Here is a 15377-nt window from a genome sequence, read left to right as displayed (position 1 = left end):
ACTTTCCTAGATCAGGATATATCTGGATGGGATACACATATCGACTACTCAACTTCACAAAAATGAAGTCTGCTACAAGAACTCAGTTTTTTCCTTTCCTGGCTTCACACTGCAGCATACATGTGCCCAGAAGCACTTGAACTGAAGAGCATGGTGGAGTAAAAAAATAAAAACAAATTAGGGCTGTCAATTAATTGTAGTTAACTCACATGATTAACTAAAAAAAAATCATGATTAAAAAATAATAGTGATTAATCACACTTATAACAATAGAATACCAACTAAAAGAACAGGAGTACTTGTGGCACCTTAGAGACTAACAAATTTATTTGAGCATAAGCTTTCATAGGCTACAGCCCACTTCTTCAGATGCTATGGCCCACAATTCTAGCGCTCCAGTGGAGACACAACCTACACTGGGGGTCGGCAAACTTTTTGGCCCGAGGGCCACATCTGGGAATAGAAGTTGTATGGCAGGCCATGAATGCTCACAAAATTGGGGTGCAGGAGGGGCTGAGGGCTCTAGTTGGGGATGTGGGCTCTGGGGTGGGCTGGGGGGGGAGAAGCTCCAGCTGGTGGTGTGGGCTCTGGGGTGGGGATGAGGGGCTTGGGGTGCAGGAGGGTGCTCCAGGCTTGGATCAAGGGGTTCAGAGGGCTGGAGGGGGATCAGGGCTGGGGCAGGGGGTTGGGGAGCAGGGAGAGGCTATGGGGTGCAGACTCCAGGAAGTGCTTACTTTAAGTGGCTGCCGGAAGCAGCAGCAGCATGTCCTTTCTCCGGCTCCTATGCAGAGGCGGGGCCAGGAGGCTCTACACCAGGGGTAGGCAACCTATGGCACGCGTGCAGAAGGCAGCACACGAGCCGACTTTCAGTGGCACTCACACTGCCCGGGTCCTGGCCACCAGTCCAGGGGGCTCTGCATTTTAATTTAATTTTAAATGGAGCTTCTTAAAAATTTTAAAAGCTTTATTTACTTTACATACAACAATAGTTTAGTTATATATTATAGACTTATAGAAAGAGACCTTCTAAAAACATTAAAATGTATGACTGGCACGCAAAACCTTGAAGTAGAGTGAATAAATAAAGACTCATCACAGCACTTCCGAAAGGTTGCCGACCCCTGCTCTACACGCTGCCCTGTCCACAGGCACCGCCCCTGCGGTTCCTATTAGAGCGCCTGAGGGGGGCCATGCCGCAGCTTCCGGGAGCCACGTGGAATGGCCCCCAACGCTGCTTCCCAGCTGGAGTGCTACAGGGGTGCAAGTCCCAGACCCAGCTCCCCAGCGGGGACTTGAGGGCTGGCTTAAAACGGCTGGCGGGCTGCACCCAGCCTGCGGGCCATAGTTTGCTCACCCCTGACTACAATGACAGGAGGGGTTCTCCTGCCAGTGTAGGTACTACACCGCCCCAAAAGGTGGTAGCTCGGTCAATGAAAGAATTCTTTCATTGATCTAGCATTGGTCAACACTAGGAGTTAAGTCAGTATAGTGACATCTCTCAGGGGTGTGAAAAATTCACATCCCTGAGGGATGCAGCAATACTAAAATGAATGCCTAGTGCTGACCAAGCTTGAGGGTTCTGGAGCATGCTTCAATCTACTGAATGTAGTCAGTGGGATTACATTTATTACACTAGAGTATCTGAACATAATTTGGCCTTTAGAGCACATGATGAACAGCATGTATTGAATGAAGCAATTAAAGGTTAAAATAATTCATGAAAATAGACGAATTGATGTTTAACACATTTAAAGATTAATTTAGTCTGCCTAGAGACTTTATTTTTGTATGCCATAGCAATTTTACTGTGCACTTTTCACTTTTAAAGTTATTTCTAAATGTTGCATCCCTGCCTCATTTATTGAGCACCCTCAAAAATCTGTAAGTGAGGCATTTATGGAAAGATCAGAAATGATAATGTAATTAAAGAGTATTATAATGCATATAGTAAGAGGGAAGAGTTAAGACTGCCCACCTTTACTAAGGAATTTTGCAATTCACTTTGCAACCTTGTATATTAGCAGTTTTATGGAATAATACAGAAGACTAAACTACAGTATGGTGTAAAGCAGTATACATAAGGGGAACCTACAGGTATTTCGTTATCTCCTTAGCCTGAGACACAACATTTCTAGGAGACTCCTGAATGTTCTGTATTGTATTAGCATCTAGTGGTGTCATCCAAGTTGGGGGTCCCACTGTCCTATGTGCCATACAAATAGCACCTTCACTGAAGCACAACAGCCGCAGAGTTGAAGCGGCTTATGTGTAGAACAAGAGTAGCTCAGCATTTCAAAGAAAGGCTAACAAGTTGTGAAAGACATTCCTGCTGTCTCTAATATTGTATTCCTGGCCTGAGAGATTCTGTATCCCAAATGGATCCATGAAAACTACCTAGAAACCACTACAAGGAAAGTAACTTCATACAACAGCAGTGAGAACTTAGAATACTTTTGATGATTACATGATTTAAGTTATATTCAGAAACAACTGGAAGCTCAACATGGATTAAACAATGTGTTCATTGAGAAAATACATTTACTAAAGGACCACGTTTGTCAGAATCTTATCCCAGTGAACCACTGATCCAGGAAATGGGTATTTTCACAATGTATTTTACCACTGCAACTACCAGGGGAAAATGGTCAGCATGATTTTTTTTTTAAATAATTCTATCATCCAAAGCTACAGAAAGCCATATTTTATATTAGAGGTATATAATAAAAGCATTAAGATACAACACTGTTTTCATGGGCTTATAGCCCAAGTAAAACAAAAACAAAAAATCACCCCAGACAAACTTGATCCACAAGAATCCATATAACCTCAAATATCAGCACCTGTATGTCTCTGATGGTTTTATGATTGGGACTCAAAAATTAAAGTACACCGCTACCCCGATATAACGCTGTCCTTGGGAGCCAAAAAATCTTACCGCGTTATAGGTGAAACTGTGTTATATCGAACTTGCTTTGATCCACTGGAGTGCGCAGGCCCCTCCCTCCCCCCCGGAGAGCTGCTTTACCGCGTTATCTCCGAATTCATGTTATATTGGGCGTTATGTGTATTTTAGGAACAATTTTCTGTTGGTGTCACTTTAAAAAGGATTCTCCTTTGTGCCTTTACTCCATGTTACACAGAAGAGTTTCACCACTACATGTAGCCATAAAGAAAGGGTTTGACTCTCCCAGCTTGAGATCCCAGGCTAACTGATCAACTGGGTAGAGACAGTTATACTAAATGAAGTACTTAAAGCAAAGTATTTCAAGCAGCTTGAGTTATAAGTGGCCCATGAAGGTGGAAACAAAAAGAACAGAAACCCAAATTCAAGCCTATGCGAGATGCTGCCCTGCTACCTTTGGTTATAGCATTTAAAAATGAAAGCATGTGTGTTGTGAGGGGAAGAGATGGGGAGCCAGCCCACCTGAAGGCATCAGCTAATTGGCTGCTCCCCTCACAGCCCCTCACATTAGTTTAGCCAGGGATCTAGGACTCAGGTGCAGAACAGAGGAATGCGAGGAATGCCTGGCCAAGGGAGAGGTGAGACAAGAGTGACACGGGGGGCAGGCACTGTGGGAGAAGGGAGGAAGTCAGGGAGGTTCTGGGGGAAAGGAAAAGAGAAGGGAATGAATGGAAGAGGTAACCGGCAGGGCTCCACAACAGCAGCTAGCTCCTGCTACAATTGGAAAGATGAGGAGTCTTGGTCTCCCTTCATCCACTCAGTACCCCACCCCGCCCGTTCTCCTCTCATACACTGCCTACCCCCATCTCCGCCGGGCCGGGGCTCCCCTCATTCGCTCGCTCCCCCCCCGCCGGGCCGGGGCTCCCCTCAATCGCTCGCTCCACCCCCCCCCCGCCGGGCCGGGGCTCCCCTCATTCGCTCGCTCCACACCCCCCTCGCCGGGCCGGGGCTCCCCTTATTCGCTCGCTCCACCACCCCCCTCGCCGGGCCGGGGCTCCCCTCATTCGCTCGCTCCACCCCCCGCCGGGCCGGGGCTCCCCTCATTCGCTCGCTCCACCACCCCCCCCGCCGGGCCGGGGCTCCTCATTCGCTCGCTCCCCCCCCGCCGGGCCGGGCTCCCCTCATTCGCTCGCTCCACCCCGCCGGGCCGGGCTCCTCATTCGCTCCCCCCCCGCCCCGCCGGGCTCCCTCATTCGCTCGCTCCCCGCCCCGCCGGGCTCCTCATTCGCTCGCTCCACCCCCGCCGGGCCGGGCTCCTCATTCGCTCGCTCCACCCCCGCCGGGCCGGGCTCCTCATTCGCTCGCTCCACCCCCGCCGGGCCGGGGCTCCCCTCATTCGCTCGCTCCACCCCGCCGGGCCGGGCTCCCCTCATTCGCTCGCTCCACCCCCGCCGGGCCGGGGCTCCCCTCATTCGCTCGCTCCACCACCCCCCCCGCCGGGCCGGGGCTCCCCTCATTCGCTCGCTCCCCCCGCCCCCGCCGGGCCGGGGCTCCCCTCATTCGCTCGCGCCCCCCGCCCCCGCCGGGCCGGGGCTCCCCTCATTCGCTCGCTCCCCCCGCCCCCGCCGGGCCGGGGCTCCCCTCAATCACCCACCCCCTCCGTTTTCACATCCAGGATCTTCTCCACTTCGAACACGTCCTCCTCCTCCTCGCTCTCGCCGCCCGCATCGCCCGCGGCCTTGCCAGAACCCGCCTCCTCCTTCTCGGCCTCGGCCGCCGCCACCTCCTCCCCACTCCCGGCCGCCGCCATATTGGAGTGAATTTCAAGCGACTACAGCGGAAAGCGCAGCGACAGCCACAACCAGGCGGGTAGCCCCGTGACGCGAACTCTGCGGCCAATCAGCGAGCCGAAACGCAACGTAGGCCCGCCCCCCCGGGTTAATCCCAGCGGCCGCTAGGCGTTTAGAGTGACAGGTCCAAGTAGCCAATTGATAGCGCCGCAGGGAAGAGCCAATAAGGAGAAGAGGCGCAAAGGGGAGGGGCGAGGGAGCGGGTCTCGCAGGGTGTGGGCAGGGCGGCGGCGGCGCTCGGAGCCTGTTTGTCTGAACGCGGCGGGGAGCAGGCAGGGGCCGCGGGCAGCCACGGGGGCGATGAGCCGCGGGCGGGGCTGATGTGGCATTTCTGTCCCCTCCTCCAGCGGGCCCCTCCCTGCCGTGCCGGAGTGTCCGCGGCAGACCACTGCGTCCTGCCTCCCGGTCCGCCCCAAGCGACCACGGTGATGGGCTGTCTGACCTCGGACTTCCCGTCGGAGCTGGAGCGTACGGTTGAGAAAAACATCTGGTCTTTACTTTAAAATGGCTAGAGATGGAGAACCCCTGCCCTGTGTCAGTTGTTCCAAGGGTTAATTATCCTCGGTGTTAAAAGTGTGCGATGCTTCATCATCATCCTAATCATCGGGGCAACAACCAAAGCACAAACCGGATTGATCTCGGGCTAGGTTCTAACTTGCCACAACCAGTAGGATACTGGAATGGCCCTTTCTCAAGGTTTCATTGGTCACTTGCCTCAGCAGCAGAGAAGCTCTTGGCCCTTTCAGCTATGAGGAGGATTGACCAGTTTGTTGCAGGCAGTCGGCTTCAGACCAGTATAAACAGCTTCAGGATGTGAACATAGGAGCCAAGGGGGTGTGGTATACTGATCTCAGAGGGCCTCTCCTTCAATGCCCCACACAAAGTCCCATTGTTTTGACACAATTTTAATATCTTGATCATAAAGGGTTGAATTCACAGAGGTTGTGTGACTGTTACAGCTTCACCTACAAAGCCATCTTTTTTACACAGTCTCTAGCGACTCATCTGTTCAACTCTGGAGGTCCTCAGTGCAATCTCCAGTGTGTTGGCTAGGGTGGCCAGACACCCCGATTTTATCAGGACTGTCCCGATACTTACCAGGTCCTGAAGCTAAGAATCTCAATTTTCATTTATAAGACCCAGAAAACCTTATTAGCCTTCAAGTTGCAGAGAATAGCCAGCAAATGTGAACCAAGTGTACCCTAAAGCTCAGAAATCACTTATGCTATATCTACACTTAATACTCCTGGGGGGATTCTGCACCAAAAAATTAAAAATTCTGCACACAATTTAAAAAATTCTGCATATTTTGTCTGTCAAAATAACACAATATAATCATGCCATTTTCAATTATTTTGGTAATTTATTTCAAAATAGCTGTCAGCAATTACGTCTGTAACAATACAGAGAACAAAAAAAGATTCAGGGAATGTTTTTTGACAAATTCCTTACTAGACATATTAATACATAACTTTGAGCAATAATTCATTTAAACTACAATACATAAATGTATTTCCCATACCCCTCAGAAGCTGCGCAAAGGCTTGGGGGAGTCAGGGTGGGAGAGGGAAGTAATTGCTGGGAAGAAGCCTGGGAATGAACTTGGAGGGTTGAGTGTGGGTGGAAGAAGTATGGAACATTTTGGGGGGGGGAAGAGAGGGATTGTTAGGGAGTTGGAGACCTTACCCCTTGCAGACTGATGCAGTGCCTCTCCCATTCAGCCAAGCACATCTGCCCCATCCCCATGTGTCCCTGCACCCCTAACCCTTTCAGCCAGGCATAGCTGCACATGTCCCCATGTGGCCTGTACCCCCACCTCCTCCCATCTCCATCTGGCCTTGCACCCCCACTCCCCATTCAACCAGGCATAGCTGTCCCTGTTCCCATGTGTCCCTGCAGCCACTTCCACTCCCATTCAGCCCCTGGCTCAATGTTACCACACTAGCTCCTGTTCTCCTGACCCAGTCTGTCCTCCCACTAGCCCTTTTGAATCCCAGTCTGTGTGACCCCGTCACCCCAGCAGCCCCTTGTGCCCTGCCCTGTCCAACCCCCCCATATCCCATGCCTCCTCACCTGGTCCCACGGGCACAGCACTGTAAGGAAGGCAACCTCTACCCCTCCTTCTCCATGGCTGGATAGCCAGTAAGGTAGCTGCCCTCTCTTCAGGCACCACATCAGACCCTGGTGGGTGAAAGATGTCATTGCAGTTTCCCTTTGCCTCCCCACCAGAGGAGAGAATCTGGGGGTGACATTAATTCTGCACTTGTGTGATCGTGCAGAATTCCCTCAGGAGTAATTAAAATGCTACAATGGCATATCTGCAGTGGCACATACACTGCAGCAGTGCTTCAGTGTAGACTTGCTACAGTGATGAGAGGGATTCTCCTGTTGCTGTAGGTAATCCACATCCCCAAGAGGGGTAGCTAGGTAGATGGAAAATTCTTTCATTAACCCAGCCTGTCAGCACTAGAAGTTAGATTGTCTTAACTACATTAAACCCCTGAGACATAACTATGCTGTTATACCTTTTCAGTGTAGACCAGCCCCTTAGTCAAATAAAAAGAACCCACATTTTATTATTTTTAGATAACATGATTTTTGGGTCTTGACTCATTATTATAGAATGCTTGTGGTGGGCATTATTGTTTATAAATCATTTGGAACCCCTACTGTAAGATCTTTGCAGCAGGCACATTTTATTACTTTAATGTACAGTCCCATCAGATCAGGATACTATATAAATTGCAATCCAGAATGAAAAACTGATTATAAATGTAAAATCATTATCACAATATGATTTGGCAGCCTACAGATTACTTTTTAGCTTGTAAATGCTGCACATTCAGTCAGCCAAACAGGGTTGTATAAGGGTGGTACAAGATGCTTGACTCATCTAGTGGGCAGAGTATGCTGTTTTAGTGCTCATAGGCCCTGTCATAAACAGATAGTTAAGGGTTAATGTCTCTTTTACCTGTAAAGGGTTAAGAAGCTCAGTAAACCTGGCTGACACCTGACCAGAGGACCAATAGGGGGACAAGATACTTTCAAATCTTGGTGGAGGGAGTTCTTTGTTTGTGTTCTTTGTTTTGGGTTCATTCGCTCTCGGGACTGAGAGGGACAGGACATCAATCCAGGCTCTCCAAATCTTTCTGAATCAGTCTCTCATGTTTCAAACTTGTAAGTAACTAGCCAGGCCAGGCGTGTTAGTCTTATTTTCATTTTCTCAACCTGTAAATGTTTCTTTTTGCTGGAAGGATTTTTACCTCTGTTTGCTGTAACTTTGAACCTAAGGCTAGAGGGGGCTTCCTCTGGGCTATATGAATCTAAGTACCCTGTAAAGCATTTTCCATCCTGATTTTACAGAGATAATTTTTACCTTTTCTTCCTTTAATTAAAAGCTTTCTTTTTTAAGAACCTGATTGATTTTAACTTGTTTTAAGATCCAAGGGGATTGGGTCTGAACTCACCAGGGATTGGTGAGGGGGGATGGTTAAATTCTCCTTGTTTTAAGATCCAAGGGGTTTGGATCTGTGTTCCCCAGGGAAAGTTTTGGGGGGACAGAAAGTGTGCCAGACACTGATTTCTGGCTGGTGGCAGCGTTACCAGATCTAAGCTAGTAATTAAGCTTAGAAGTGTTCATGCAGGTCCACACATTTGTACTCTAAAGTTCAAAGTGGGGGAGGAAACCTTGGCAGGCCCTATGCACCCAAGAAGCTAGTGCTAAGCTAATATGAGCTCTCCTAGACATGCAGCCATGGGCGCCGACTTATATGGGCTCCTGGGGCTTTAGCCCCAGGAATATTCACAGACAGGGGCTCTGCTCCAGCAATATTTGGAGCTAGGTTTCTCCCCTGCTGTGCGCTGCTGGCAGCCCAGAGCCTTTTAAATCCCAGCCGCGGCAGGGAATCAGAGGGCTCTGGGCTGCCTGCCACGGCGGGGAGCCCAGAGCCCTCTGATTCCCAGCCGCGGCTGGGATTTAAAAGGCTCTGGGCTGCCCGCCGCAGCAGACAGCCCAGAGCCCTCTGATTCCCGGCCGCGGCTGGGATTTAAAAGGCTCTGGGCTCCCCGCGGTTGCAGGCAGCCCAGAGCCCTTTAAATCCCTGCCGCGGCTGAGTTTTTAGGGGCTGCGGGCTCCCCATGGTTGCAGGCAGCCCTGATCCCTTTAAATCCCAGCCGCGGCTGAGATTTAAAGGGCTCTGGGCTCCCCGCCGCAGCGGGCAGCGCAGAGCCCTCTGATTCCCGGCCGCGGCTGGGATTTAAAAGGCTCTGGGCTACCCGCCGCAGCAGACAGCCCAGAGCCCTCTGATTCCCGGCCGCGGCTGGGATTTAAAGGGCTCTGGGCTCCCCGCCGCAGCGGGCAGCCCAGAGCCCTCCGATTCCCGGCCGCGGCTGGGATTTAAAAGGCTCTGGGCTCCCCGCGGTTGCAGGCAGCCCAGAGCCCTTTAAATCCCAGCCGCGGCTGGGATTTAAAAGGCTCTGGGCTGCCCGCCGCAGCAGACAGCCCAGAGCCCTCTGATTCCCGGCCGCGGCTGGGATTTAAAAGGCTCTGGGCTGCCCGCCGCGGCGGGGAGCCCAGAGCCCTCTGATTCCCGGCCGAAGCTGGGATTTAAAAGGCTCTGGGCTCCCCGCGGTTGCAGGCAGCCCAGAGCCCTTTAAATCCCAGCCGAGGTCGGGAATCAGAGGGCTCTGGGCTGCCTGCTGCGGCGGGGAGCCCAGAGCCCTCTGATTCCCGGCCGCGGCTGGGATTTAAAAGGCTCTGCGCTCCCCCCGGTTGTAGGCAGCCCAGAGCCCTTTAAATCCCTGCTGTGGCTGAGTTTTTAAGGGCTGCGGGCTCCCCGTGGTTGCAGGCAGCCCTGATCCCTTTAAATCCCAGCCGCGGCTGAGATTTAAAGGGCTCTGGGCTCCCCGCCGCAGCGGGCAGCGCAGAGCCCTCTGATTCCCGGCCGCGGCTGGGATTTAAAAGGCTCTGGGCTCCCCGCGGTTGCAGGCAGCCCAGAGCCCTTTAAATCCCAGCCACGGCTGGCATTTAAAAGGCTCTGAGCTCCCGAGGTTGCAGGCAGCCCAGAGCCCCTTTAAATCCCAGCCGAGGCCGGAATCAGGGCTCTGGGCTGCCTGCGGGGAGCCCAGAGCCCTCTGATTCCCGGCCGGCTGGGATGTAAAAGGCTCTGCGCCTCCCGGCGTTGCAGGCAGCCCAGAGCCCTTTAAATCCCAGCTGTGGCTGGGATTTAAAAGGCTCTGCGCTCCCCCCGGTTGCAGGCAGCCCAGAGCCCTTTAAATCCCTGCCGCGGCTGAGTTTTTAGGGGCTGCGGGCTCCCCGCGGTTGCAGGCAGCCCTGATCCCTTTAAATCCCAGCCGCGGCTGAGATTTAAAGGGCTCTGGCTCTCACGCAGCGGGCAGCGCAGAGCCCTCTGATTCCCGGCCGCGCTGGGATTTAAAAGGCTCTGGGCTCCCATGTTGCAGGCAGCCCAGAGCCCTTTAAATCCCGGCCGCGGCTGGGATTTAAAAGGCTCTGGGCTGCCCGCCACAGCAGACAGCCCAGAGCCCTCTGATTCCCAGCCGCTGCTGGGATTTAAAAGGCTCTGGGCTGCCGCCAAGGGGAGCCCAGAGCCCTCTGATTCCCGGCCGGCTGGGATTTAAAGGCTCGGGGCTCCCCGCGGTTGCAGGCAGCCCAGAGCCCTTTAAATCCCAGCCGAGGCCGGGAATCAGAGGGCTCTGGGCTGCCTGCTGCGGCGGGGAGCCCAGAGCCCTCTGATTCCCGGCCGCGGCTGGGATTTAAAAGGCTCTGCGCTCCCCCCGGTTGTAGGCAGCCCAGAGCCCTTTAAATCCCTGCTGTGGCTGAGTTTTTAAGGGCTGCGGGCTCCCCGTGGTTGCAGGCAGCCCTGATCCTTTAAATCCCAGCCGCGGCTGAGATTTATCGGGCTCTGGGCTCCCCGCCGCAGCGGGCAGCGCAGAGCCCTCTGTTTCCCGGCCGCGGCTGGGATTTAAAAGGCTCTGGGCTCCCCGCGGTTGCAGGCAGCCCAGAGCCCTTTAAATCCCAGCCACGGCTGGCATTTAAAAGGCTCGGAGCTCCCCGAGGTTGCAGGCAGCCCAGAGCCCATTAAATCCCAGCCGAGGCCGGGAATCAGAGGGCTCTGGCTGCCTGCTGCGCGGGAGCCCAGAGCCCTCTGATTCCCGGCCGCGGCTGGGATTTAAAAGGCTCTGCGCTCCCCGCGGTTGCAGGCAGCCCAGAGCCCTTTAAATCCCAGCCGTGGCTGGGATTTAAAAGGCTCTGCGCTCCCCCCGGTTGCAGGCAGCCCAGAGCCCTTTAAATCCCTGCCGCGGCTGAGTTTTTAGGGGCTGCGGGCTCCCCGCGGTTGCAGGCAGCCCTGATCCCTTTAAATCCCAGCCGCGGCTGAGATTTAAAGGCTCTGGGCTCCACGCAGCGGGCAGCGCAGAGCCCTCTGATTCCCGGCCGCGGCTGGGATTTAAAAGGCTCTGGGCTCCCCGCGGTTGCAGGCAGCCCAGAGCCCTTTAAATCCCGGCCGCGGCTGGGATTTAAAAGGCTCTGGGCTGCCCGCCACAGCAGACAGCCCAGAGCCCTCTGATTCCCGGCCGCTGCTGGGATTTAAAAGGCTCTGGGCTGCCCGCCGCGGCGGGGAGCCCAGAGCCCTCTGATTCCCGGCCGAAGCTGGGATTTAAAAGGCTCTGGGCTCCCCGCTGTTGCAGGCAGCCTAGAGCCCTTTAAATCCCAGCCGCAGCTGGGATTTAAAAGGCTCTGAGCTCCCCGCGGTTGCAGGCAGCCCAGAGCCCTCTGATTCCCGGCCGCGGCTGGCATTTAAAAGGCTCTGGGCTCCCCGCAGTTGCAGGCAGCCCAGAGCCCATTAAATCCCAGCCACGGCCGGGAATCAGAGGGCTCTGGGCTGCCTGCGCGGGAGCCCAGAGCCCTCTGATTCCCGGCCGCGGCTGGGATTTAAAAGGCTCTGCGCTCCCCCCGGTTGTAGGCAGCCCAGAGCCCTTTAAATCCTGCCGCGCTGAGTTTTTAACTGCGGGCTCCCGGTTGCAGGCAGCCCTGATCCCTTTAAATCCCAGCCGCGCTGAGATTTAAAGGGCTCTGGGCTCCCCGCCGCAGCGGGCAGCGCAGAGCCCTCTGATTCCCGGCCGCGGCTGGGATTTAAAAGGCTCTGGGCTCCCCGCCGTGGCGGGCAGCCCAGAGCTCTCTGGTTCCCGGCCGCGGCTGGGATTTAAAAGGATCTGGGCTCCCCGCGGTTGCAGGCAGCCCAGAGCCCTTTAAATCCCAGCATCGGCTGAGATTTAAAGGGTTCTGGGCTCCCCGCCGCAGTGGGCAGCCCAGAGCCCTCTGATTCCCGGCCCCGGCTGGGATTTAAAAGGCTCTGGGCTCCCCGCGGTTGCAGGCAACCCAGAGTCCTCTGACTCCCAGCCGGGGCTGGGATTTAAAGGGCTCTGGGATCCCCGCAGCTGCCAGCAGCCCAGAGCCCTTTGAATCCCAGCCTCTGTCCGCTGATTGCCCCCTCCCCAGACCCCTGCCCCAACTGCCCCCCAGAACCTCCACCCCCTATCTAAGCCCCACTGGTCCTTGTTCCCCGATTACCCCCTCCCGAGACCCCTGCCCCTAACTGCCCCTTGGGACCTCAGCCCCTATCTAAGCCTCCCTTCTCCTTGTCCCCAACTGCCCCCTCCTGAGACCCCCCCCAACTCCCCGCCCCGGGACGGCACCCCCTACCTGTCCCCTGATAAACCTCTTAGACTCCCATGCCTATCCAATTGCTGCCTGTCCCCTGACTGCCCCTTTGAACCTCTGCCCCATCCATCTCCCCCTGGTCCTTGTCCCTTGACTGCCCCCCGGAACGGCCTACCTCTGCTCCCACCCCCAAACCGCTTACTGTGCCACTCAGACCAGCGTATCTGGCTCCATGCAGCTCCAGACAGTTGCTGCCATGCTCCCCCATGGAGCCCACAGCCCTCTCCCACCCCCAGCACCTGCCTTCCAGATTTGAACACCTCAAAATTCAGGAGTGCTCAAGCTCGGTTTGGGCAGCTTTTACTTCATTTCTCCCAAATCAGTTTCCCCTGCAAGGTGCCAACTGAAGGTGTTGGAGAACAGAGAGATCAGGTGGCCTCCTAATGCCTGGAAAAGAGACAAAGGCCGGAGGAGGGAGTGTCCGTGCCTGTGCGGACTTCTGGGAAGTGCACGGTGTGGAAGGGAATGCTGTGATGCTTTGGAACATCTCCATACAAAGCCAGTCAGGACTCTGGGGGAGCCTCCTCTCTCGGAGCATACTGTCTCCAGGGCAAGAAGCTTACACCTTCCTGGGTCTGACCTCGGAGCATTCAGCATGCCCTTCCACGTCATGCACTTTCCAAAGTGAGTCTGCTGGTCCTGGGGCAACCAGAGGTCGCTGCACCCCAACTCTGCAGTCAGATGTGACTCTCAGCCAGACAGTAAAACAGAAGGTTTATTAGATGACGGGAACACAGTTTAAACAGAGCTTGTAGGTACAGAAAACAGAACCCCTCTGTCAGGTCCATCTTTGGGGGTGGGGAGCCCAGAACCAAGTTCTGGGTCTCTCCCAATTTCCCCAGCCAGCTCCAAACTGACACTCCCTCCTCTGGCCTCTGTGTCTCTTCTGGACAAGGAGGCCACCTGATCTCTTTGTCCCCAACACCTTCAGTTGGCATCTTGCAGGGGAAACTGAGGCACCCACACAGTATTCAGAGAAAATATTAAGAACATTCCCACTTCATCACAACAGATGCAACAAAATATAATACTGTATATTGAAGTAGGCAAGTGCTGCTTCTGACTTTCCACTTTTAATTGACCCTTGTAATCTTGTGGCACTGACGCGTTGTAGCTTCATTTTATATCGGCTTACAGGGCGGGAGCGGGGGGGCACCACCATTTTGGGCCCCACCAAAAATTATACAAACTTGCCGCCTATGCATGCAGCTATCCCTTGCTTTCAGTCTACCTATCTCCCTCCTGTATATTTCCTTGTCCTTCCCATCTCCCCTTGTTTTTTTTTTCTTTCCCATTGTTGGATCTCTCTGTCCAGCCTCCCTTTCTTGATATAACATGGTTCTAGGCAGCCACGTGCTTCTACAGTGACAGCAGCACTAGCGTGAACATGCTGTGATCCTTATTTGGTTTGCTTTTCTGTTGCTGGTGGGTATCTGTAGGAGTAAAGCTCTATACAAGAGAGACAGAAATGTGGTCCCTCACTAGTGATGGGGAGGATCAGAAGTTTGGGTGAATATATTATTGCCCTTATATAAACTGATGGTACGCCCACATCTTGAATACTGTGTACAGATGTGGTCTCCTCATCTCAAAAAAGATATACTGGCACTAGAAAAGGTTCAGAGAAGGGCAACTAAAATGATTAGGGGTTTGGAACAGGTACCATATGAGGAAAGATTCAAGAGGCTAGGACTTTTCAGCTTAGAAAAGAGGAGCCTAAAGGGGGATATGACAGAGGTATATAAAATCATGAGTGATGTGGAGAAAGTAGATAAGGAAAAGTTATTTACTTATTCCCATAACATAAGAACATGGGGCCACCAAATGAAATTAATGGGCAGCAGGTTTAAAACAAATAAAAGGAAGTTCTTCTTCATACAGCACACAGTAAACTTGTGGAACTCCTTACCTGAGGAGGTTGTTAAGGCTAGGACTATAACAGCGTTTAAAAGAGAACTGGATAAATTCATGGAGGTTAAGTGCATTAATGGCTATTAGCCAGGATGGGTAAGGAATGGTATCCCTAGTCTCTGTTTGTCAGAGGGTGGAGATGGATGGCAGGAGATCAATTCATCATTACCTGTTAGGTTCACTCCCTCTTGGGCACCTGGCATTGGCCACTGTCTGTAGACAGGATACTGGGCTAGATGGACCTTTGGTCTGACCCAGTATACCTGTTCTTATGTTCTTATGTAATTTTTAATGTCCCACTTTTAAACCCCTCCAAGAATGAAAAAATGGAGATGAGTTGATAGAAAATAGTATTGACTCTAACTAAAAACTATTTAACCTGCATCTTTCCTTCAGGCAGAGATACTGGGATAATCAGCCAAATTCATCCCTACTTAACTCAGTAGACTTCCTTTATATCAGAGACAAATTTGGCATAAATGTTTGTTCTTTCTTTCAGTCTTTCAGATCAGGCCTGAGGACTAATGGTTGTGAATTATTCACTCTTCTGTAGCTGCAACTTTCAATCAGGTTTCACAGTTAATGTACCTTTTCTCCTTCTTTCATCAGGTTATGAATTGTAAGTTTCGGACAATATGGGGTAAAATTCTGGACTCATTAAAATCAATGGGAGTTTTGCCATTGACTTAAATGGAGACAGGAATACACAGGTGCTCTTTTTCTTCTCCATTTTAACAAGTCTTTAACTCCTCCCCTTGGATTTTGGACTCAAGGTTATCATTCCAGGGTAGAAGTTGATCAATTTGATACCACTTGCAGATTACATATCAACATTTATTAATTTTAAAATGCCTAATTAAATCATTTAAAAAACCTACAATCTACAAAATCTATGGAAGATTCAAAGTCAGTATTATTTTTTTACTTTCCCCTTGCAGTATGGATTCAGCTTGAACCTGTTAATACTGTATATGCA

General features: G+C 52.6%; 1 protein-coding gene across 2 annotated transcripts in view; it reads right to left on the bottom strand.

The window, feature by feature from the left end:
* MPHOSPH8 (M-phase phosphoprotein 8) overlaps window positions 1–4798 on the bottom strand; it is a 38793-nt gene extending 33995 nt beyond the window's left edge. The window contains exon 1 of one of the 2 annotated variants that reach the window (XM_039516018.1): window positions 4557–4798. In XM_039516018.1, coding sequence (XP_039371952.1) covers window positions 4557–4712 — 156 coding nt within the window. In that variant the 5' untranslated portion in view covers window positions 4713–4798. The remainder of the gene's footprint in view (window positions 1–4556) is intronic. The other variant, XM_039516007.1, reaches the window with a different exon arrangement.
* Between the last annotated feature and the right edge of the window lie 10579 nt (window positions 4799–15377).

Source organism: Mauremys reevesii, linkage group 1, assembly GCF_016161935.1.
Source record: "Mauremys reevesii isolate NIE-2019 linkage group 1, ASM1616193v1, whole genome shotgun sequence".
In the NCBI taxonomy this organism is placed as follows: domain Eukaryota; kingdom Metazoa; phylum Chordata; order Testudines; family Geoemydidae; genus Mauremys; species Mauremys reevesii.
This window is presented reverse-complemented; position numbering and strand designations above follow the sequence as displayed.